Source organism: Asterias rubens, chromosome 19 (genome assembly GCF_902459465.1).
Source record: "Asterias rubens chromosome 19, eAstRub1.3, whole genome shotgun sequence".
Classification (NCBI taxonomy): Eukaryota; Metazoa; Echinodermata; class Asteroidea; order Forcipulatida; family Asteriidae; genus Asterias; species Asterias rubens.
The window spans coordinates 7,156,334-7,182,743 of NC_047080.1; the positions used below are offsets into that span (position 1 = coordinate 7,156,334).

The window sequence follows — 26,410 nt, forward strand, 5'->3', positions numbered from 1 at the left end:
CATTGTCGTAAGAAAAAAAGATTGTATAAGTCTGCTCTTAAAAATCCAGGAAATCTACCCAAGTGGACCAATGTCGTAATTCGCTCAAGTACTTGGTAAACAAATCTTACTGTTCTCATTTTACCAAACTGGCTTCTAACGTTAACCTCGACAACCCTAAAAAGTTCTGGTCTTTTGTTAAAGACAGTAGAAACTATTGGTAATTGTCAAAGACCAGTCTTCACAGTTGGTGTATCTCAACATAATTATACATAACATAACAAACCTGTGAAAATTTGAGCTCAATCGGTCGTCGAAGTTGCGAGATAATAGAGAAAGAAAAAACACCCCTGTCACACGAAGTTGTGTGCTTTCAGATGCTTGATTTCATGACCTCAAACTCAAAATCTGAAGTCTCGAAATCAAATTCGTGGAAAATAACTTCTTTTTCAAAAACTACGTCACTTCAGAGGGAGCTGTTTCTCACAATGTTTTATACTATCAACCTCTCCCCATTACTCGTAATCAAAAAAAGGTTTTATGATAATAATTATTTTGAGTAGATAGTGTCCACTGCCTTTAATAGCAAGCGGTCCTCTCATGTAGCTCACAGTTTTCGCATTGATAATGCAGATGTTTCTAATCCTCAGGTGATCTGTCATAAATTTAACAATCTTTTAACAATCTTTTAACAATCTCATTTCAGTACTCCTGATACACCCACTTATTTTTATTGACATCTTCCTGAAGGCTGTGGGGATCGCGTTGGCTACTCACCCCTCGGAGGAATATCCACCTCCCATTCTGAAGTTCACAAATTGCTTAATTTTCTCAATCATTCTAAATCTGCTGGCCCTGATGGCATTAATTCATGCTGGAAATTACCGACCCTGTCATCTGTCCCCTAGCTAGCTCCGCTCCACAACCAATGCAAACAAAATGACTCGGATTTGGCTCGGTCTTACTATAACTTACATTTTTGTAATTAGTTCTCAATAATTGTTTGCTTTAAAAGCATTAATAGACAATAAATTGTTATATTATCAATTAACAAATTGTGATGTATGGCTAATATTTCAGAATTCGTTCGAATAAAACAGATCTTCACCTTCAGAATTGAGCAAAATGAAAATGTTGTCACATCCCTGTACTGTATGTATTCTGGAACACGGCTGGTTATTTCTAGCTTCGGTTTCGGTAGCTTCTTTGTGTGGTGCGGATGCGCACGTACAAGAGGCAGGTTGTCTAGTAATGTGTACACAGGCCAGATGTGTGACTTCTTGACTTGCCGTAATCGTTGGGAATGTTCCCATATGGTTCTTTAAAACAGCGACATTGTACCACACAAGATATTAATTATCACAACTAATGTTTACCACTACGACAACACATGTTTTCAACTAAATAAAACATGAAGAATCAACAGGCAGAGCGGAGCTAGCTACAGCATGACAGTGACAGTGTATACCCCACAGCGTACCATACAACAGTAGCACCAGACACCAGACTGAGTAGCGCTGAGTAGTAGCACGTACACTAATGCATACACACGTACTAGCTGAGCAGTATGGAAGTTTTGCCATTAATGAGATTGAATTCGAAATACGTGTTTAGTGTGTTTCTTATTTGGACTGCATACGTATTTTGTAATTGTGCCAATGTACCTGCTCTTCAGTCCTTGTATAATATTTCTGACCAAGTAACGGTTCTAGAAAACAAGACTTTGAAAAGTACAGTTTATAATTCGGAGCAAGCTTGGTTTGTTCAATTTTATTCTAGTTGGTGTGGACACTGTTTGCACTTTGCACCAGTATGGAAGGCTTTTGCTGTCGATATCTCTGGTAAGTTTGGCCGATTTATTATATTCTTTGTAATGTTATCTACTCTAGCCCAAGAAAGTGGCTCTCTTTTTAACATCGGTCTCATCACAGTCGACTGTGATGAGACTGATGAAATGTTAAAAGAGAGCCATATTTCTTATTAAATTAAAGGAACACGTTGCCTTGGATCGGACGAGTTGGTCTATAAAAAGCGGTTTGAAACGTTTGTTATGAAATGCATATGGTTAGAAAGATGTTTTAAAAGTAGAATATAATGATCCATACAAGTATCACTCAAAATTGCACGGTTTTCCTTTTACGTCGCGAACTAACACGGTCGGCCATTTATGGGAGTCAAAATTTGACTCCCATAAATGGCCGACCGTGTTAGTCGACGAGCTAAAAAGGAAACCACGCAATTTCGAGGCATTTTTGTGTACACAATGTAGATCATTGTATTCTACTTCTACAACATCTTTCTACCCATATGCATTGTATAACAAACGGTTCGCCTACAGAACGCTTTTCAAAGACCAACTCGACCGATCCAAGGCAACGTGTGTTCCTTTAACAGTTCAACAAGGTGGGCTACATGTGCATGTACTCATACATACATGTATCATGGTGAGGAACACCAATTCTAGAAGTAGAACTGTACAATAATAGTACAGTGAGTTCTACCTCCATGGTATTATCTAGCTAAAGGTTCGATCATCAAGATTCATCTTCAGTTTCAGTAGGATTTGAAAGGTGCATGGTGGAAATTAGTTGCGACAACGTAACCCTCCTCCCGATGGCTGGAGAGGAGGGTTACGTTATCGCAACTACAGTAGGTGGAAATCTGATACAGAAAGGTTTGCGGTAACACATTGTAATGGTAATCTCTGAATGAGTGGTTCTGAAAAGAACCATTGGTTTCAACTTGAGGTTTCGATCAGTGTGCTCTGAGCGTCATGTTTCGTCCCAACTTGATAATCAATCCATCATCCCAACTATAGTTAGGACTGGTCCATCGTCCCAACTATAGTTGGTGGTCCCAACTTGAGTGTTGAAAGTGGGGCGTCCCAACTGTAGTTGGGATACCCCATCTCCATAGATCTCAACAAGATCAATTTAACCGTGATCGTTCATGCATGGATTGCAACAAGCGGGACAGGGCAGGGGGTCCCAATTGTAGTAATGACTGTAGTGGGGTTTATTTTATAATATTTATTATTTTATCTGGTAGGGGTGGCCTCAACTATTATGGGACAGCCATACTACAGTTTGGGACAGTCATTACTCAAAGTTAGTTGGACCCCCAGTCCCAGTCTGTTTTAATGACTGTCCCAACTGTACCTATGACCAGATGACTGTACCAACTATAGTGGGAACAGGCCAAGTCCATTTAATAATATTTTAACTGTTAGGGATGGTCTCATCTATAGTTGGGACAGTACTAGTCATACTATAGTTGGCACAAGTTATTTTAGTTGTGACAGTCTGAACTGTATAAAAGTATTGCTTGTTCGTTGTCTTAGCCCCTACCCACAGGATATATATTTTTGTTTGATGCACCCAAGTTCATTTTTATTTACAGTTGGGCTCGAACGCGAAACACTGCAATTTTCTAAAGCTTATTACTAGATAATAATAAGTTGTTCCACTCAACCCAACCCTTCTACTACATGTATGCGGCTGCGTTTGGGCCACAAAACTTAGCTGTTTCACACTGTTTAATCTGTGCACTCACAACCACTAGCACACATCAGCAAAAACCAACCCAGTACCACTGCAGCACGCTGGTACCCTGTTTTACTGTCCCAACTACAGTTGGGACGCCCCAACTTTAACACTCAAGTTGGGAGTTGGGACCAGTCCCATTATCAAGTTGGGGCGGAACATCTACAAGACTCATCATGGACTAGTAGTAAACATACAGTTCCCATCCATCGTCCAACCAGCACCCTTTTCTCGGAAGATGTGACCATACCATACCAGGCACATCCATAGACCAATACAAATACTTGGCCTTCTACCTAGAACTTAAATGAAAGAGAGTACAAATTTTTAAGATATAATTGGCATTTTAAATAAGGGAATCAATGTGTGGTGAAGAGGTTTTCAACTAGTGGTTTAAACCCAACGAGGCCTGGTTCTTGACAATTTTACCGAGACGAAGTTGAGGTAAATTATCAAGAACCAGGCCTCGGCGGGCTGTAAACCGGTTGTAAACCGATTCAATACACGGTCAAAAAACATCAACACTTTTTGGTCAAAAAGTAAAATCAATGCACAAATTTTAATTGTTCAATGATTTCTTTCAACACAACACCCCTCCAACTATGAAATGGTAGGGCCCTCGGCCCGATCGGGTAAACAACTCTTTCTCCTTGTAAGGGAATGCTGTGCACGTCGCGCGTATCGCGTGATGTGGAACAATTGTCTCGGCTGTTGCTCTCGACCAATAGGAATGAAGAAACTGTCTTATAAGCACAGATGCAACCTCGCGTGTCACGCCCATGTTTCAACACTTTTTACTGGTCATAAACAGAGGTGTAAAGACACCCACGTGACGCGCTCTCCACCAATAGAAATAGCAAAACTGTCTTGGGTATTTGTGAATAAGAATTTAATTACTACTTTTGCGATGGATTTAATTTAATTGGTTATTTGATTTTGTCCAGGTTGGCAAAGTATTGCAAGATTAGGAGCTGTTAATTGTGCCGATCAAAAGAACTCTAAAATATGCAGTCAAAACATCGATGTGGGTTTTCCAACATTGAGGGTAAGTGAATTATACCCAAAACCACCTACATTTTGTGAGCAAACATTGGCAAAAGGTGTTTTTAAACATATGGTGGTTGCCGATAATATTTCCACTTCCCGTCAGTATTTACAATGTTTTAAAATCTTTACCAGGCCTCTTCATTAACTTTTGTTAAACTTTTCATAACTGAACTTGTGTTCTATTGAGGATACATTGTACCCTTGTCCCAATGAAAGCCAAGTTGCATGCCATGCCTGAAGACCTTATGGTTGAAGGTTTCTTTTTCTGTAAGGTTGTATTTCTGCCATTCATTTAATTTGTTTTCTTTCTTTTTTGTTGATATTAAGCTTTTCAGGGCTTTGCAGAAAAATGGCACAGGTGATGTAAGCAAAGGTATGTAATCGATTAAAGATTTAAAGGGACATGTTGCCTTGGATTGGGCAAGTTGGTCTACCATTTGTGATGAAACGCATAGATTAGAAACATGTTTTTTAAAATATAATGATCCACACAAATAGGCCTCGAAATGGCCAAGTTTTCCTTATCATGTTGTGAACTTACATGTCACTCCAAAAAATGGGTACTTCGGTAACTGTTGGGCAGTGGCGCCAAAATTGAACAAAAATTGCATAGTTTGTGAAGTTCTGGAAGTCTGACTCTTATACATGTTCATGTAGCTAATAATGGTTAAATGAAAATTTCTCTTTGCACTAAGTGACTCCCAGCCATACAATAAAATAATGTGCATGGGAGATCTCCTGGGAGGAAAAGGATAGCTCTGCCAGTACTGTTTTTGGATTTTATCAAGTTTTATAAGAAATACTTCGGCCGAATTGTCCTCGACAGCATTCACAACAATGAGGGAGACGCCCAATGCGCAAACATGGCTCTATAGTACCTGTAGCTCGATGCATGATACACATAAAAAGATGGCAGGACGATAGCTAACACTTCCTTCATGTTCCTTCATGTAGTTTGGAATGTTATCTCCGTTTTTGACTGTCTTCATGCCTGTGTTCTTCTTTTGATTTGTTGTGTTTGGTTCCCCTGATCAAGTGATTTCCTGCTAAGATAGATAACTTCTTCTAGCACTTAATGTTGGACTTGAACTTTTTTTTCTTTCTGCGAACTCTATTTACATGAGTGTACATAAAATGTAACCTTGTTTTAGACAACTTTTCAGACCAACTTTCCAGCTTTCATTGCTCAATTCTACAAGTATGTCGTCTATCCCTGTTGCTTCCCCAGGTTTGATTACAACATTGATCACGGTGTCAAGTGGTTTTTTATTTATTTTTTATTTTTACTGTTTTATCCCACTTATCTCACCTATTAAAAATACATTATTTCACAAATTTTGATAGCAAAGATATGATTTAAAAATCAAAGACACTAAATCAAAGAAGATCTGCAATTACAATTACTTTAATTTATTGGTTGTTTTTGTTTTGTTATAAAGGCCAAAGAGATGTTATACATTTGAGGCATGCATTGATCGATCACATCTCCAAACACAGCGGAGATTACAAACCATCACACTGGCCCAGACTGGAACCAGTTGGGTAAAAGATTTAAATTTTATAATCTACATTATTTACTTAAAGTTATGGATGGGGGTATGCTTTGAAATGTTTAAAGGCACTGGACACTATTGGTAAACTACTAAAAATAATGGTTAGCATAAAAAAACTGACTTGGTAACGAGCAATGGAAAGCTTTTGATAGTATTAAACATTAATTTTGGGGTTGAACAAAGAATTGACTAGAGTGGGATTCGAACCAACGACCTCCGGATTAACATGCCGGCGCTCTACCAACTGAGCTATCTAGCCCTATATTGGCGGTGTCCCTATTTTGTCAATATCTTTGTTCGGGGGTGCCAGTCAGAAGCCATACAACCGTTAACTGCCGTGTAGCCAGGGATCATACCCAAATTACGATACAACCTGGGAAGCGGCAGCCAGGGGATCACCTTAAGGGGATGCGACTTTTTGTTTCAGATATCAATTAGTATTGAACATTGTGAGAAACGGCTCCCTCAGACATAAAATAGTTTTTCAGAAAGAAGTAATTTCTCACTAAAATATTTGAATTGAATTCAAGACCTCAGGTCGCAAAATCAAGCATCTGAAAGCACACAACTTGCGCGACAATGGTGCTTTTCTTCCATTATTCTCGACTATGATTGACGACCAGCTCAGTTCAAATTTTCACAGGTTTGTTATTTTATGCATATGTTGAGATACACCAAGTGAGAAGACTGGTCTTTGATATTTACCAAAGGTGTCCAATGCTTTGACAATTTTACCAAAGGTGTCCAGGGTTTTTTAAAATTGCCATTATGTGTACAGTGTACATTTTGACCCATGGATATGTACAGTTAATGTTGTAGAATGAGTTTGCATGTAAAAGAACCAGTTTCATACCTGAAAAACACAAGATTGGGCTCTGCTTTAAATGGAAACAAACTGCAGCTTTAGTGCTAGCATGTACCAGAACATAATATTATTGTCCACTAATAACTGCCAAAATTTTAGAACTCTAGGTCCGTAATGTTTTAACATATTTTGTGTATTTTTATGCCCCGTCGACGAAACAAGCTAAATGGGCATAAAAGTGTTTGCCCTGCCCTTCTGTGTGTGTTGGTGTCAGTAGGTTTACACATTTAAACCGGGGACCTATGACAAATGAGGACAATAGGGTCCACGGTTCAGGAAAGGTCCACAGTTGGAAAACGTGTACAAAATCAATGGGAGCTGTTGAAAGAAAGTAAGAGTATAAACAAAAGCAGGACAATAGGAGGTCCACAGTTGCTGGCTTATAGCTAGTATAATTATACTAGCTTGTGTGCATGTGTTTACGTGTACATTTTGTAATCATTGTCCAAGTGATAACTCAAGAAGGACTTGGCATATCAACTCCAAACTTGGTTTTGTGGACTGGTCTTAGGATCCCCCAGAAACCTATTGTTTTGGATCCACTTGGTACACGTAGCTCAGGTAGCAATAGCTCAAAAGGGACTTGGCGTATCAACTCCAAACTTGGTGTGTGGACTAGTCTTAGGATCCCCAGAAGCCTATTGTTTTTGGATCCACTAGGTACACGTAGCTCAGGTAGCAATACAGTAGCTCAAAAGGGACTTGGTGTATCAACTCCAAACTTGGTTTGTGGACTGGTCTTAGGATCCCCCAGAAGCCTATTGTTTTTGGATCCACTAGGTAGCTCAGGTGGCAATAACTCAAAAGAGACTTTACATAGCGACTCCAATATTGGTTTGTGGACTGGTCTTAGGATCCCCCAGAAGCCTATTGTTTTTGGATCCACTAGGAAGCTCAGGTGGCAATAACTCAAAAGGGACTTTACATAGCGACTCCAATATTGGTTTGTGGACTGGTCTTAGGATCCCCCAGAAGCCTATTGTTTTTGGATCCACTAGGTAGCCCAGGTGGCAATAACTCAAACGGGACTTTGCATATCGACTCCAAACTTGTTTTTGTGGACTGGTCTAAGGATCCCCCAGAAGCCTATTGTTTTTGGATCCACTAGGTAGCTCAGGTAGCAATAACTCAAAAGGGACTTTGCATATCGACTCCAAACTTGGTTTTGTGGACTGGTCTAAGGATCCCCCAGAAGCCTATTGTTTTTGGATCCACTAGGTAGCTCAGGTAGCAATAACTCAAAAGGGACTTTGCATATCGACTCCAAACTTGGTTTTGTGGACTGGTCTAAGGATCCCCCAGAAGCCTATTGTTTTTGGATCCACTAGGTAGCTCAGGTAGCAATAACTCAAAAGGGACTTTGCATATCGACTCCAAACTTGGTTTTGTGGACTGGTCTAAGGATCCCCCAGAAGCCTATTGTTTTTGGATCCACTAGGTAGCTCAGGTAGCAATAACTCAAAAGGGACTTTGCATATCGACTCCAAACTTGGTTTTGTGGACTGGTCTAAGGATTTCCCAGAAGCCTATTGTTTTTGGATCCACTAGGTAGCTCAGGTAGCATTAACTCAAAAGGGACTTTGCATATCAACTCTAAACTTGGTTTGTGGACTGGTTGTAGGGTCCCCCAGAAGCCTATTGTTTTGGGAAATGTAAAGGTCATTATTGCTAAAACAAAAGAAATGTTGTCCAAGCAATAAATTATGAATGAGATTAACCTCAGCGGGGCATCTGTGTTTGTCAACACCATTCTTGTATGTATTTAATTTGGACTTGAACAGCCCTCATGTTTTGTTATCTGGCAGGATCAAGTGGTTACTTGAAGATTCTACAAGAAGTACAAAGCCTGGCGTCACGTTTAGAGCAACAGTTTTTGAGGATGCCGAATCATATGCTGGGAGAGAGGTGAGACCAACAGTTTGGATATTAATTTTGTTTTTTACCCATACACCGATGTGTGTTAGCACTGTATACTCAGTACTTTCCAGAGTCCTGTGAACAAATATCACAGGCATATTACTTCGGTGGGATTCGAACCCATGACCCTTCAATTCTAGAGCAGTGTCTTATTACCAACTAGACTGCCGAGATTGCCCGGTGGCGAGAGGCAGTTTGAATCCTATGTTTTGGCAGCAGGTACCGCAACGATAAATAGAAATTTAATTTGCACCGTTTAGATAATTGGGTTATTTCTATACTGTAAAACCATGATATTAATAGACTATGCAAAGAGGTAAGACTGAAAGGAGTGAAGATCTGAAGATGTTGCTAAAGTAAGAAGGGTAGAGTAACTTTATTATTGACGTACATGTTCAAAGAAGGTTGGATAAGGATGAGGCTTAGCTTGTGATAATCAAGAAACTTCACAGCTTGGAGGTTTGTATCGTTATATTGACTTGAAGAGACTCATTCTATGTATATAAAATTATATGTTTTGATTTCTTGTACATTTATATAGCTTATCTTGGACACGATGGCTAGGACAGATGTTGTGATTGTGAGAGTGCTACAACCAGACTTGAATAATTCTGTGGCTAATTGGAAAATTACAAGATTGCCCTCATTGTTTGTTTATAAACAAAATGAAGAACCAAAGGAGTTATTATTCAAGTAAGTAAATATAATAAGTACAGAAATTGGCTTGCTGATGCTAATATTACAGGTGCATGGTTTGCTAAAATTTTCCTAAATGGACTTTTCCTATTTGTTGGTCATCTTTAGAAAAAGTAAAACTTGTTCGGTCATTTGTTTGTGTCGGAACATATAATTTTCAGTTTAGTTTCCAGTCTCGACCAAAAGAGGGGGGGGGGTCAAATTATGTCGGTTCAGTGCAACTGAATAAAGTAGGTCCCTTTTTGTATACGTTCAAATTGTCAAAATAGCTTTTAGAGCTTTAAATTAATAAATCAACTAATGACGTGTAACACAGACAACGCTGTCATCTTCTGGTGTTGCTCTTACTAGTTACTAAGGTAGGAATCATCATTTAAATTTTCAACTTTGGCTGAGGTCGCACTCTATTTGGCGATTCTTAAGTTTGCAAAGACCATTCATACTGTGATTAAAATAACAACATATATTTGCATGGTTTAGGATCTCCAATTTCATGCTTGGAAAATGTCTACTCCAAACATGAAAGTTTGGCTGTAGTGGCTAAGTTACCTCTCTGTGAAAACACTCTTGATATGTGAAGTTTGAAGGTTGTGTGAGCTTGCAAAATGTGTTTTTCTAATCCAATAATCACAAGGGAAAAGAATAAAAAAAGTATTAAGAAAAACACTAACAAACTAAACCAAAAGACTTTTCAGGCGGATCGCCTGAACACATTATGAGAATAAATGCTTAGTTTGACATTTGGGAGAAAATTTGGTAATGGCTCAAACCCTTTTAATCCCATAGTGACTAAAAAGTTGAAACCCCCAATCTTGATGCAATGAGGGTGGGATTCAAACTGGGGTCTACAGCATGGACAAGAAAACCTCTAAGCCAAACTGATCCCCCCCCCATTATAACTTGGATTTTGAACATGCAACATGAAAAGTGTTTTGACTAGAGTAGGGTAAATTTACTTAAGTCAAATTGTTTTGGACGGGCATAACATTTATTAGTGTATATAAACATGATAAATGTCTTTTTGTATTTTCAAACAATTGTTGGTGTATAATGTTTTCCTTACAGATCAGATACAAGAGAGTCGATTCATAGTTCACTTGAGGCTTATTTAAATCAGTCTGAACTGAAGATTAAAGGTAAGTTGGTCACCCATACAATAGGGGAATAAAGGGTTAGCGATGAGTTTTTTCTTTGCCGTGTGATAAAGGCTTCGCCTTCGGCTCGGGCCTTTATCACACGGCAATGACCCTGCAAGAGGTTTTAAACGGCCAGGAAAGAATGAGTCACTACTCTTTTATTCCCATTCATAAATGCCTTTTTGGTTAAAAGGTTTAATCAAGTAAGAAACTCTGTAAAACTTATCCGTTTCCAACGTGCTTGAGCTCTGTATGTACGACGTCCCTGTGTTGAATGAGATGCCTATTTCCGACAGTTTCTTGATTCTTTCGTGCGCGTGCGTGTATAGTCTTGGTGCAGCAGGTTCTCGTTTTCCTTTCACACACCTTTTTGCACCAAGACTAGCGCGGAGTATCCGCTCACAACCGGCTATAAACACTGGTCATTATCAAATATTTAAACACCCCCACGTGACGCGCCCTCCACCAATAGGAATAGCGAAACTGTCTGAGGTATACAGTCGACTTAGTCGGTATACAGTGGTTTTGAGCCACGCGCGTGATTTAAGCCCTCTATTGTCTGCTTGGGTAAACCAGTCCGTTGAATAGACTGGTGGCACTCTACAAGCACCATGCAATTATCACCTATATTGTATTGATCATTGGGTTTAAGGGCTTCATGTCATTTCTCAACCTTGACGAAGGTAAGCTTTTTTTACTTATTCCAGGCCCTCGCTACAAACATCTGAAAACAATACATTTTGTCTCCAAGGGACCGCAAAATTACCTCGTTATAACCGTGTTCTCGCTACTTCCGTGCTCGTATAATCCATATTTTAATGCATTGAAACACGCACGGGGCAGTTCGGGACCGGCAAAAAACCTCGTAATAACCGGAACCTCGTAACATGCGAGCTCGTAATAACGGGAGTCGACTGTATATGAGTACAAAATAAAGACCCCTATTACTTTTGTATAATTCCGCAAAAAGCAACCCAAGGTCTCTTATCATTGATTCGATACTAATTTTCAAGATTTAATATACTGTTAAAACCTTGTAATTTGACACCTGATGACATCCTGACGTAAATTGGATCGTCTCTGGTTATTGCCCACAACCAGTCATTGTTAATATTTAATACATGTAGCTTATGTCTTATGTTGTTGAGGATACACATAACTACATGTACATGTACATAGTGCACTTTAAGGGTGAGCACTGGAACCATCTAAAAAAGAAACGGGACAATTAAAAGAGGAAAAAAATACCTTAATATCTGCCACCCCCCTCCCCCCCCCCTCCGCCCCTCCCCCGAACAATAACAATAGATGCTTGGCTGTAGCTACAAACACTTACATGTAATTATAAGACTAGAAAACTCTATAAAGTGTCCTGGTATTCTTGCAAGCAGATCAAAGCAGAGCTTCATCAAACTTGGCTGGCATAGATGAGAGAAATCATAGAGGAAATGATGAACACAGAGTGACCGCCTTACAGAGGATCAATGGCGTAATGCAGGACAGGGAAACACTCCCAACAAAAACAAGGATGAGGTACGGTTATGATTATCTTGACTTGTATTTATAGTGTTAATTCAGGGGAAGAAATCACATTTAAGTGTAGCAATGACTGTATACCTGAACTAAGACTTTTGAATAAAAAGTAGTAAATATCGACAAGTACTAGCAAAAAGTAAAAGCATCAACTTTCAAGTAGAAGCATTCAGTAAATGCATCTTCCAAAGTTTGTATCTATAAACTTATTCTTTTACAGCAAAGTATCCACTTAATGCTTTGGAGTAAATACTTCTGATATCAAGCTGTCTGTCATGGCTTCTAGTTAAAATTAGACATATCATGTGACGCACTCTAAACCAATCAAAAGGCAGAATCTTTGCACGGGGCGTTATAATAGTATACACATACTGCCTGGCAATGAGATGTGCGTCTATTCCCCTGAGGGACTTTGAGTGAGCCTGCTTCGGGAAATAGGTCCCTCTTCTGATCACTCATCCAAGTCCCTCGGAGGAAATAGACGAACATGTACAGGTGTACATGAACACTATTTACCTCATTGATATTGTGTATAAATATTGCATTGTTACATGTGGATTACTATTACTAGACTAGTATACACATATTGACAGGCAATGAGGATAATAGTGTATGTCTATTCCCCTGAGGGACCAGAAGAGAGACCTATTTCCCGAGGCCGTATGTGTAATAAGAAAAGACATTTGAAATTCCTAGTTGCCGTTCACGGTTTACCTCAAGAGAGGGCACTGAAACCAGTCAAAAGTTAAAAGACTAGTGCTCGCTCGGGCACTAGTTCCTGCAAAACATGGCGCGCATTTACTAGACTATAGTTAATTCCTACGTGACCGTGTTTCAGCCAGCCAGAATACAGAACAAGCACGAGCTGTGTTATAATAGTCTTTATCTTCCAGTACGCACTGATCCACCAATCAGATGCTTGAACTGGAGGGTGGTACAAAAACCTATAACCTACTCCCAGTTTTTTTTATTGCACAGTGCGTATTGTGTGTGTCACTGCCTCTCGCTCCGTATACGGACAGTGCAAAAACTACCTTCTAATCTTTGTGCGCGTGCATGCTTTTCAGTCTGAAATTTAAAAATTGCGCGTTGCACATGAGACAGGAAAATGAGTTTAATAGAACACACGCTCTCGTGGAACATGAAGAATAACACGCATCTGCGTCCCATATCCATGGGACGCAGAAGCGTTATATTTTTTATTATAGTCCACTCGTGCTTGTTTGATAACTTATTACAATACATTGTTTCGTTCAAACTAATATTACTCGGCTGGATAGTGACTCCACACTTTATCCAAGGATATTAAAATCAAACAAGTAACTAAATGTTTTTCAATTTGTATAATTTGTTTGGAACTGGATAGGTCAGTTGTCTCTATGCAAGATTTAGAATCAACATTGGTGTATTCACTAAAGCATGAGGTCGGTCTGCAGAGGGTTATTAGTGCACAGGCATTGGAGGCACTCAAGGCATTCATTCTAGTTTTAAACAAAGTAAGTATTTTTTTCACTTTCTGGGGAATCCAGCTATGTTTGTTAACTTTAAGTTCATTTCGAACACACAGAAAAATGTATGAATTTATTAAGGGGTATGTTTGTTACAGCATCATTGGCATATGATAAGGACAGCTCGTTCTATAATAATAACAATATTTATAACACGCCTTTTCCTAAAGGATACAAAGTATTTTTACTGCAAGGTGAGTGGGACGAAGATTTTGAATTGTGAGACCTAATCCATGTAATCTTTAGCACCATGTATTGGTTTACAAGGTGCTACGGCGGTCGATCAGCAGCCATAGCCAGGAACACCGGGGCGAACCCCTTCTCTTTTGCGATAAGTGCATACACTAGGTTCTTTTACATGCATTACACAACATGGGACCAATGGCTTTACGTCCCATCTTGCTTCCCATCTTGCGTAAGGACTTTTTTGACTTAGGCGCACGGTCCATTTAGGGCCGGTTCGGCAACCATCACACGATTGTCAAATGATTACAGTAGCAAACGATTCAGCAGCGGTTGTGAGACGATTGGGGGATAGGTTCTTCAAATGCTTCAGTGCGCTGAGCTTGTCCGGTCGTCCAGAGTCCAAACAAAAGGGCTATAATCGGATTACTGTCCATTGTGTTGGGATTATAGCTTTGACTGTTGCATAGTAGACTATGAATATGAATTTCAAAAGTAAAATGTTCAAACGCTTTATTTTTTGTGCTGTGTTTTTTTCATTTACAAAATACTTGTCAAAAGATACCACACATAGTTTTTTTAATCGTGAAAAACGATGAAGTATAACCTGACATTCTACTTTTACCTCTTTATGTCATGTATTTGCTGGTTGGCTTTGCCTAGCGCTGGGAACGTCAATGTATGTCACATGGGTACATCATGTGCATGTATACATGTACTGCTCTCCCTTGTTGTTAAAGAGATCACAGCCTAGCTAGGTCCACAGCAGATCAGGAATTGGGTTGCCTCGTAGTTAAATAGATCACAGCCTAGCTAGGTCCATAGCAGATCAGGAATTGGGTTGCCTCGTAGTTAAAGAGATCACGGCCTAGCTAGGTCCATGGCAGTTAGGGAATTGGGTTGCCTCATAGTTAAAGAGATCACAGCCTAGCTAGGTCCATGGTAGATCAGGAATTGGGTTGCCTTGTAGTTAAAGAGATCACAGCCTAGCTAGGTCCATGTCAGATCAGGAATTGGGTTGCCTCGTAGATAAAGAGATCACAGCCTAGCTAGGTCCATGGCAGATCAGGAATTGGGTTGCCTCGTAGTTAAAGAGATCACGGCCTAGCTAGGTCCATGTCAGATCAGGAATTGGGTTGCCTCGTAGATAAAGAGATCACAGCCTAGCTAGGTCCATGGCAGATCAGGAATTGGGTTGCCTCGTAGTTAAAGAGATCACAGCCTAGCTAGGTCCATGGTAGATCAGGAATTGGGTTGCCTCGTAGTTAAAGAGATCAAAGCCTAGCTAGGTCCATGGCAGATCAGGAATTGGGTTGCCTCGTAGTTAAAGAGATCACAGCCTAGCTACATTTGTAGGTCCATGGCAGATCAGGAATCGGGTTGCCTTGTAGTTAAAGAGATCACAGCCTAGCTAGGTCCATGGTAGATCAGGAATTGGGTTGCCTCGTCGTTAAAGAGATCACAGCCTAGCTAGGTCCATGGCAGATCAGGAATTGGGTTGCCTCGTAGTTAAAGAGATCACAGCCTAGCTTGGTCCATGGCAGATCAGGAATCGGGTTGCCTTGTAGTTAAAGAGATCACAGCCTAGCTAGGTCCATGGCAGATCAGGAATTGGGTTGCCTCGTAGTTAAAGAGATCACGGCCCAGCTTGGTCCATGGCAGATCAGGAATTGGGTTGCCTCGTAGATAAAGAGATCACAGCCTAGCTTGGTCCATGTCAGATCAGGAATTGGGTTGCCACGTAGTTAAAGAGATCACAGCCTAGCTAGGTCCATGGCAGATCAGGAATTGGGTTGCCTCGTAGTTAAAGAGATCACAGCCTAGCTAGGTCCATGGCAGATCAGGAATTGGGTTGCCTTGTAGTTAAAGAGATCACAGCCTAGCTAGGTCCATGGCAGATCAGGAATTGGGTTGCCTCGTAGTTAAAGAGATCACAGCCTAGCTTGGTCCATGGCAGATCAGGAATCGGGTTGCCTTGTAGTTAAAGAGATCACAGCCTAGCTAGGTCCATGGCAGATCAGGAATTGGGTTGCCTCGTAGTTAAAGAGATCACAGCCTAGCTAGGTCCATGGCAGATCAGGAATTGGGTTGCCTCGTAGTTAAAGAGATCACGGCCTAGCTAGGTCCATGGCAGATCAGGAATTGGGTTGCCTCGTAGTTAAAGAGATCACAGCCTAGCTAGGTCCATGGCAGATCAGGAATTGGGATGCCTCGTAGTTAAAGAGATCACAGCCTAGCTAGGTCCATGTCAGATCAGGAATTGGGTTGCCTCGTAGTTAAAGAGATCACGGCCTAGCTAGGTCCATGTCAGATCAGGAATTGGGTTGCCTCGTAGTTAAAGAGATCACAGCCTAGCTAGGTCCATGGCAGATCAGGAATTGGGTTGCCTCGTAGTTAAAGAGATCACAGCCTAGCTTGGTCCATGTCAGATCAGGAATTGAATTGCCTCGTAGATAAAGAGATCACAGCCTAGCTAGGTCCATGGCAGATCAGGAATTGGGTTGCCTCGTAGTTAAAGAGATCACAGCCTAGCTAGGTCCATGTCAGATCAGGAATTGGGTTGCCTCGTAGTTAAAGAGATCACGGCCTAGCTAGGTCCATGGCAGATCAGGAATTGGGTTGCCTCGTAGTGAAAGAGATCACAGCCTAGCTTGGTCCATGTCAGATCAGGAATTGGGTTGCCTCGTAGTTAAAGAGATCACGGCCTAGCTAGGTCCATGGCAGATCAGGAATTGGGTTGCCTCGTAGTTAAAGAGATCACAGCCTAGCTAGGTCCATGGCAGATCAGGAATTGGGTTGCCTCGTAGTTAAAGAGATCACAGCCTAGCTAGGTCCATGTCAGATCAGGAATTGGGTTGCCTCGTAGTTAAAGAGATCACGGCCTAGCTAGGTCCATGTCAGATCAGGAATTGGGTTGCCTCGTAGTTAAAGAGATCACAGCCTAGCTTGGTCCATGGCAGATCAGGAATCGGGTTGCCTTGTAGTTAAAGAGATCACAGCCTAGCTAGGTCCATGGCAGATCAGGAATTGGGTTGCCTCGTAGTTAAAGAGATCACGGCCTAGCTAGGTCCATGGCAGATAAGGAATTGGGTTGCCTCGTAGTTAAAGAGATCACAGCCTAGCTAGGTCCATGGCAGATCAGGAATTGGGTTGCCTCGTAGATAAAGAGATCACAGCCTAGCTAGGTCCATGGCAGATCAGGAATTGGGTTGCCTCGTAGTTAAAGAGATCACAGCCTAGCTAGGTCCATGTCAGATCAGGAATTGGGTTGCCTCGTAGTTACAGAGATCACAGCCTAGCTTGGTCCATGTCAGATCAGGAATTGGGTTGCCTCGTAGTTAAAGAGATCACGGCCTAGCTAGGTCCATGGCAGATCAGGAATTGGGTTGCCTCGTAGTTACAGATATCACGGCCTAGCTAGGTCCATGTCAGATCAGGAATTGGGTTGCCTCGTAATTAAAGAGATCACAGCCTAGCTAGGTCCATGGCAGATCAGGAATTGGGTTGCCTCGTAGATAAAGAGATCACAGCCTAGCTAGGTCCATGGCAGATCAGGAATTGGGTTGCCTCGTAGTTAAAGAGATCACAGCCTAGCTAGGTCCATGTCAGATCAGGAATTGGGTTGCCTCGTAGTTACAGAGATCACGGCCTAGCTAGGTCCATGTCAGATCAGGAATTGGGTTGCCTCGTAGTTAAAGAGATCACAGCCTAGCTAGGTCCATGGCAGATCAGGAATTGGGTTGCCTCGTAGTTAAAGAGATCACAGCCTAGCTAGGTCCATGTCAGATCAGGAATTGGGTTGCCTCGTAGTTAAAGAGATCACGGCCTAGCTAGGTCCATGGCAGATCAGGAATTGGGTTGCCTCGTAGTGAAAGAGATCACAGCCTAGCTTGGTCCATGTCAGATCAGGAATTGGGTTGCCTCGTAGATAAAGAGATCACGGCCTAGCTAGGTCCATGGAAGATCAGGAATTGGGTTGCCTCGTAGTTAAAGAGATCACAGCCTAGCTAGGTCCATGTCAGATCAGGAATTGGGTTGCCTCGTAGTTAAAGAGATCACGGCCTAGCTAGGTCCATGGCAGATCAGGAATTGGGTTGCCTCGTAGTTAAAGAGATTACAGCCTAGCTTGGTCCATGTCAGATCAGGAATTGGGTTGCCTCGTAGATAAAGAGATCACAGCCTAGCTAGGTCCATGGCAGATCAGGAATTGGGTTGCCTCGTAGTTAAAGAGATCACAGCCTAGCTAGGTCCATGGCAGATCAGGAATTGGGTTGCCTCGTAGTTAAAGAGATCACAGCCTAGCTTGGTCCATGTCAGATCAGGAATTGGGTTGCCTCGTAGTTAAAGAGATCACAGCCTAGCTAGGTCCATGGCAGATCAGGAATTGGGTTGCCTTGTAGTTAAAGAGATCACGGCCTAGCTAGGTCCATGGCAGATCAGGAATTGGGCTGCCTTGTACTTCCCCTGGGCTGGCAGTTCTGACTAGCATTACACATTTGATGAGCTTTCTAATTTTGTAACACATGTCAGGCAATCAGAAAGCTTTAGTGTGACGAATAAATCTGGGCCATTATACTTGTTCATGTTCGATGGAATGCTGATTCACATACCTTTGTAGACTCTTCCATTGGTCACTGACATGCACATCTCTTGAGGACCAATATTCACGAATGGAGCGTGTTGCGTCTCGCTTGAAGTCGGACCCTCTTTTGAGAATGATTCCGTGTACATACATGTATGTAGCTCATTGAGTTTGTCAGCTGTGTGTGTCTGGATTTGCCTTTAGCGTGTTTGCGACACAGCGATGAAGTCAGTGTTCATGTTACTTGCTATTGGCTCTACATCTGGCTTGGTGTCTGGTAAGTTGGTACAGCTTGCCCAGGTTTGTACATGTAGGTAACATTAACAGATTAAGGTTTAAAATTTGTAGTCGCAGTAGCATAGCTTGCAACCTCATTGGTGCAGAGAGGACTTGCTTGGTGTAGATAGCCTGTACGAGCTTATAGTCGCTTTCCACTGTCACTGGTTTCCCAAAGACGTTGTTACCTGCCATTAAGTGGTTTTGTTCCGCCAATCTTAGTGTCTTTCCTCTTTCTTTTCCCTCTTGTACTCCTTCGGCCCAACTTCGCCCGCTTTCAAGTATTTCTGCACAACTTTGAACAAGTTCTCCTCAGTCCTCCTAATACGACAATGGAAACTCCTGCGCTCGATGTTGACACTGTCTGCCACACTCAGCAACCCCCTACCGCCCTCTGACCTGCTCACATTCGTCTGCGGATGAAGCATACCATTTGTGGTCATCAGTTTTCTTGTTCTCCTGTCCATGACATCTAGATCTTCCTTAGTCCACTCAACTATACCCGTTCTGTACCTCATCCTCACCTTTGATTCCACATGAAGGACATGGTCCGATTCTAGTACATCAAGAAACTGGTAACTCTCCTCTTCACCCAAAGCCCTCATCTGTGCGCTATCTGGCAGAGCGATGCCATTGGAATGTACCCTCTTTCCCCTCTTCATTGTCATTGAAGCGCGTTTCTCAAGGCAAAATTGCATCCCGATGTCATCGCTTAAAATCCTCACGGTCTGCACCAGCAAGTCGATCTCTACCTCATTCTTTGCAAACAACTTCAAATCGTCCATCAAAAGCAGATGGTTTATCTTACACCCCTCCTTCTTCATTTCATAACCGGCACTCACCTTCCTCCGAATCTTTGACAGGGGCATTTGTGCAAGAACAAACAGCAGCGGAGACAGAGAATCACCTTGGAAAATACCTCTTCCTACACATATCTTGCCCAGACTATCATTGTTGGAGTGGACTTTCGCACTGTGCTGTTTCATGGTTCTGCCTAGAACCAAAGTACTGAGTATACAGTGCTAACACACATTGGTGTATGGGTAAAAACCAAAAATGTAATATTCTTTATCCCTGATGCAAATTAAACATCTATTATATCGTTGCATTACCCGCTGCCAAAACATAGGATTCGAACTGCCTCTAGCTACCAGGCGATCTCGGTAGTCTAGTTGGTAAGACACTGCTCTAGAATTGCAAGGGTCGTGGGTTCGAATCCCACCCAAGTAAAAATGCCTACGTGATATTTTTTCACAGGACGCGGGAAAGTTAGTACTGAGTATACAGTGCTAACACACATCGGTGTATAGGTAAAAACCAAAAATGTAATATTCTTTATCCCTGATGCAAATTTAACATCTATTATATCGTTGCGGTACCCGCTGCCAAAACATAGGATTCGAACTGCCTCTAGCTACCAGGCGATCTCGGTAGTCTAGTTGGTAAGACACTGCTCTAGAATTGCAAGGGTCGTGGGTTCGAATCCCACCCAAGTAAAAATGCCTACGTGATATTTTTTCACAGGACGCGGGAAAGTTAGTACTGAGTATACAGTGCTAACACACATCGGTGTATGGGTAAAAACCAAAAATTAATATTCTGGTGTTTATGTTCAGAAGAGTGTGGGTTCGAATCCCCAGTCGTGAAACTTATGTCCTTAAGCAAGACACCTAACCATTGCTTCGTCCTTAGGATGGGACATACATGTATTAAAGCTGTTTGTCCCATGTGTTGTGTAACACGTAAAAGAACCCAGTGCACTTATTGAAAAGAGAAGGGGTTTGCCCCGGTGTCCCTGGCTGTGGCTGCTGTATGCACCGTAGTACCTTGTAAACCCTTATAAGGTGCTACATAAGTGGGCCTCAGAATTCATAACTGCAATAACCTATCTTTCTGAAAGTTTGTACATACTCAGCGCCTTGAGTACCTTGTTGGTAGATATGTGCGCTATAAGACTTTGATACTATTATTATTATTAATTGTATTAAATGATTCTACGTCTTGCAATACTTGACTGATTTATCCTAATTTTAAACCTGTAACTTTTCCTCTTTTGTTTGTGCTCAGTACTTTCCTGGTAGATTGCAAGTCATGAATGTACTCAGTAATTTGCAGAGAATGCTTGAGCCAAAGTCACAGCTATCAAATGATGATTGGTTTAAGATCCTACAACGAGTCAAGGGAAATCTTGCTGCTAATCAGGTACATAGGTCCCACTATAATCCCAATTTGAACTTGTTTTCCACTCCCAACTAGAAGTGGGGCAAAAACTATTAAAATGCCATAATTGCAGCTTTGCAGTCAATATGCAATGGATTTTGGACATGATTTCATAGCTTGAAATGGCTTACACTTTCTTCATGGCGTTTTATATTCAGTTATGATGTCATCAAAGTTGACAGTACCTTACTGTGGCCAGTTTTAAATCGTATTGGTTTCACACCTATATTTATTAATACCTCAGACAGTTTCGCTATTCCTATTGGTGGAGAGCGCGTCATGTGGGTGTGTATAAACCTTTGTTTATGACCGGTAAAAAGTGTTAATTCATGGGCGTGACACGCGACCTTGCACCTGTTCTTATGAGACAGTTTCTTCATTCCTATTGGTCAAGAGCAACAGCTGAAACTGTTGTGCTGGATGTGCGCGACACGCACAGCATTCCCTTATAAGGAGTTGTTGTAAGGGCGGCGGAGGGCTTTACCATTTCAAAGCTGGAGGGGTGTTGTGTTGAAAGAAATCATTACACAAATACATTTTTTGCATTTATTTTACTTTTTGACCAAATAGTGATGATGTTTTCGACCGAAAAGGTATTTATGAATGGAATCAAAGTGTGTTGAATCGGTTTTCAACTAGTGGTTTAAACCCGCCGAGGCCTGGTTCTTTATAATTTGTAAATTATCAAGAACCAGGCCTCGTTGGGATTCAACCACTAGTTGAAAACCTCTTCATTACACATTGATTCCCTTAGTAATTTTGTGGAACAAAATTTCATCATTCATACTTTACTGTTGGATAGTATCATTTTGTGTGAAATTTGAATAAAATACAATTTATGTAACTAGGTTTATGGTGAAAAAAAATGATGTTTTTTGTGTGATCGAAAAAGCACATGTTAATATGTCCCGAAGAACTATTGTTGTACTTTCAGTGTTTTATGGAACTTGGTATGATTCCTGTATTAGAAGGAAAGAGTAACAATGACATTATTCACACCACACTGTTAAATTATGGAATTTGGTATGATTCCTGTATTAGAAGGAAGGAGTAACAATGACATTATTCACACCACACTGTTAAATTATGGAATTTGGTATGATTCCTGTATTAGAAGGAAGGAGTAACAATGACATTATTCACACCACACTGTTAAATTATGGAATTTGGTATGATTCCTGTATTAGAAGGAAGGAGTAACAATGACATTATTCACACCACACTGTTTTATGGAATTTGGTATGATTCCTGTATTAGAAGGAAAGAGTAACAATGACATTATTCACACCACACTGTTTTATGGAATTTGGTATGATTCCTGTATTAGAAGGAAAAAGTAACATTAACAATGACATTATTCACACCACACTGTTTTTTTAATAGGAATTTTCGTTACAACTTGGGTTGCAAGCCAAAAACAAAAGCTGATTTGGTAGAAACTGCTTGTGTTGTGATATTTTGAAAATTTGTCATCTTCGTTCCTGAATACATGTACCTATAATTTGTTTTACTCTGAGTGTCTAGTTTGGATTGGTTTTCCAAAGTACACAGACTGATTTAAATAAAAGTTTGTATTGCCTCATAATTCTATACGATATTTAAATATATTTTTATCCACAATGCAAATTTAACATCTACTATAACAATATGTCTATTTGTCTTGACAGCAGTTTGCTGTTTTTCTTGAGAATGAAGTGAGATGGCTTAGTTGCCAAGGCAGCACACATGTTTACCGTGGTTATCCCTGTGGTCTATGGACTCTTTTCCACACCCTAACTGTAAGCCAAGCAGCATTGAATTCAAATGGTAGGTCAAATTGCCACTGCTGGTTTTTAAAGTTTTAATATTTTTGATTTGCAAGTTCGCCCCATGAACAAGGCTTATATTAAAGGGCTACTCAAAGAAAACTAATAAAGATGAAAGTTAAAGGTCAAAATAACTCAGGGGGTTGGGGGTGGGTGTGGAGCTGAAAGTGATTTTTCTCGTAAAACAGTCTTAAAGCAAGGAGTCCTAAAGAGATATTGGGTGCGTTCGTTTAGCTTCCCTGGGTCGACCCCGGTCTGCCACGTTCGAATAGCTTTGATGGGGCTCACCTGGGTCAGCCCCCAGTGCCCTGCTTGTGGAGTGAGTCACTTGGGGGTGACCTGAGGTGCATGCCGTCACCATGGAGGGCGAGTGTGATAGTTCGATTAGCTCTTGTCAGAGGCTCACCCGAATGAGCACCGCGGGGTCGACCCAGGGAAGCTTATCGAACGCACCCATAGTTTGTGGAATGAAGCTGATGGAATGGTTCTTTGTTCTACATCTTAGCAAAACGACCATTTTGTTTGAGAAATATCTTATTCTCTTATGTTTATGTATTTTAAAGTAACTAAAGTTACCAGAAGTAAGTCAGGAACACTCTATGTAGCTCTCAGATCTATTGCCATTAGTGTTTTTTATTTTATTTATTTGAAGTGAAAATGTACATTGCGGTTTATCTGTGTTGTTTTGATTACAGATGTGGATGCTGATGCCAAGGAAGTACTGAATGCAATGAAAGGATACATGAAGTACTTCTTTGGATGTCGAGAGTGTAGTGAGAACTTTGCTGAAGAAAGTATTAGTCTGGATTCCAGTGTTGTTTCGTTAGATGACTCAATATTGTGGCTGTGGGAGACTCATAACCGTGTAAATAAACGTTTGGCTGGAGCTCTATCTGAAGACCCTGAATATCCTAAAGTACAGTTTCCATCTGAGACTGAATGCAAGCTATGTCACGATCCATTCAATCCTAGTCATTGGAAGACGTCTGCTGTCTTACATTACCTCAAGGAGTTATATAGTGTTAAGAACATAGATATGAAAGTAGATAAGTTAAATCGGAGAGTTACATTTGGTTACTTCACAATTGGCATAAATGCCACAGATATTAGTATGTGTTTGCTGCTTTACAGCCTATGTTCTGTATTACTTGTTGTAATTTGTATATATATCAATCATAGGAGAAAGAGGAAACATGTCAAGTACATAATTTGACATGACTCTAAGACTGCGTCACAGTACTCCAGCTTCGTCTCATTTTAAAGCATTATATCATTTATGCAAAGATAAAGTTTGAACAATGACCAAGAAGTAGCCTGAACCATTCAATTCCATGCAATATGAAAAGGCACATGCAATACTAATTGGTTATTACAGGTCACATCAAGTGAAATTTATTGTATTTTTCTTGCTTATTATATGGTTTTACTTTTGTTTATTACAGTATTAATTTATGACCTTTACATGACCTTGTGGTGGTCTTTTGTGGCATAGACCTACATCATGTACATGTAGCATTAAATGACAATGCGCATATAAATGACGCAGTAGCACTGGTTATTGAACATTTAGCTACCTACATGTAGACCTACATGTAGCATTAAATGACAATGCGCATATAAATGACGCAGTAGCACTGGTTATTGAACATTTAGCTTGGCATCTTTTACTGTTGCCATTTTGAATCAGATGGGAATCTGTGCAGACTGATACCATCTTTAGTAGTGTTGCAAAAACACGGCTCACATACCGAATGTCCAGAGATTTGTACAAAGAAACAAAGTGCATGTAGTTCTTTCACACTCGTCAATCGTTGTGTACTGATCGACAACAGGTTTATATGTCTACGGCACATATTTGCCCACATTTTGGGTGCAGGTTTCACCCCAAATTTGAGTTTGTATGGGTGTTTTTTTGTTGTTTTGTTATTTTGTTATTGCTGGCGTTCGGTGCGGGATATAAACCTTTACATTTGAAACAAACTTGCATTCATAGGGTCAAAGGAACACGTTGCCTTGGATCGGACGAGTTGGTCTTTGAAAAGCGTTTGAAGTTGTTATGAAATGCATATGGGTAGATAGATAATTTAGATAAGTAGAATTTAATGTTCCACACGAATTCAATATTCCTCGAAATTGCATGATTTAACGTCGCGAAAAAACACGGTCAGCCATTTTTTTTTCCTTCAAAACTTTGACTCCATAAAATGGCCGACCGTGTTAGTTCGCGACGTTAAAGGAAATCTGTGCAATTTCGAGTGATACTTGTGTGGATCATTATATTCTACTTTTAACATGTTTAAAGGCAGTGGACACTATTGGTAATTACTCAAAATAATTATTAGCATAAAACCTTTCTTGGTGACAAGTAATGGGGAGAGGTTGATGGTATAAAACATTGTGAGAAACGGCTCCCTCTGAAGTCCCATAGTTTTTGAGAAAGAAGTAATTTTCCACGAATTTGATTTCGAGACCTCAGATTTAGAACTTGAGGTCTCGAAATCAACCATCTGTGAAGGCTAGTCTTTGACAGTTACCAATAGTGTCCAGTGTCTTTAAAATATCTTTCTACCCATATGCATTTCATAACAGTTTCAAATGCTTTTCAAAGACCAACTCATCCGATCCAAGGCAATGTGTTCCTTTAAAAGTGCATGTTTTATACCTACTGGGAAAGAATTAGAATTGATAAACCCTTTGGTAAGTTTATTAATCTGCTCAAAGCCAGTGCGATGCTTATGCAGAAAGGCTTTATATTGTTCCTTATTGTCTGCCACGTCATTGTTTTGGAATGACACTTTTCTGATCCCTTTCTATTTAAAGACACTGGACACTAATGGTAATTTTCAAAGCCCAGTATTCTTACTTGATTTATCTCAACATGCAGAAAACCAGAGGCCTACATATACCATCACATTAGATAGATGTATTGTATCATTGTATACAGCACTGTGGTTAACCCATCTATTGTATCATTGTATACAGCACTGTGGTTAACCCATCTATTGTACCATTGTATACAGCACTGTGGTTAACCCATCTATTGTACTGTTGTATACAGCACTGTGGTTAACCCATCTATTGTATCATTGTATACAGCACTGTGGTTAACCCATCTATTGTATCATTGTATACAGCACTGTGGTTAACCCATCTATTGTATCATTGTATACAGCACCCCATCTAGCAACAATAGTGAATTATGTACAATTGATTTACAGATAGCATTAATTTACACGAATGTTCAATTGATTAAGAAAGAGTCAGTTTTGATTTATGAATAAATTTCTGTTTATCTTTAAAAGGAAACCCACCTAGTTGGAATAAATGAATGTGCTCAGAAATACACTTGAGTTAAAGCCTTGCAAGTATTATCGGTTAGCATTATCTGATAGGTCATAATGGGTCCTGTTGGTGCCCATACATCAGCGGCTTAGAGCCACTTAGAGCCTTGCAAGTATTATAGGTAAGCATTATCTGATAGGTCATAATGAGAACGCTATACATCAGCGGCTTAGAGCAAATTTTGGATTGATTGGATTGACCAAAAACTAGTCTTGCCAGAGGCCGT

General features: G+C 40.6%; 1 protein-coding gene and 1 non-coding gene across 3 annotated transcripts; one reads left to right on the forward strand and one right to left on the reverse strand.

Moving 5' to 3' along the window:
* Positions 1 to 1,231: 1,231 nt before the first annotated feature.
* On the forward strand, positions 1,232 to 25,036 carry LOC117303178 (sulfhydryl oxidase 1-like). Of its 2 annotated transcripts, none has more exons than XM_033787305.1 (12): positions 1,232 to 1,820; positions 4,466 to 4,566; positions 4,896 to 4,941; positions 6,008 to 6,110; positions 8,792 to 8,891; positions 9,445 to 9,596; positions 10,665 to 10,735; positions 12,127 to 12,268; positions 13,635 to 13,764; positions 20,885 to 21,019; positions 22,705 to 22,843; positions 23,538 to 25,036. In XM_033787305.1, the coding sequence occupies exons 1-12, from the start codon at positions 1,547 to 1,549 to the stop codon at positions 24,053 to 24,055; spliced, it is 1,911 nt and encodes a 636-aa protein (XP_033643196.1). In that variant the 5' UTR covers positions 1,232 to 1,546; the 3' UTR covers positions 24,056 to 25,036. The 2 variants fall into 2 exon arrangements, with proteins under 2 accessions (XP_033643196.1, XP_033643197.1); XM_033787306.1 differs by having other exon boundaries at positions 22,708 to 22,843.
* Trnan-guu lies at positions 6,308 to 6,380 on the reverse strand. The gene has a single exon. It is a non-coding gene; the product is annotated as a tRNA-Asn (tRNA).
* Positions 25,037 to 26,410: the final 1,374 nt, after the last annotated feature.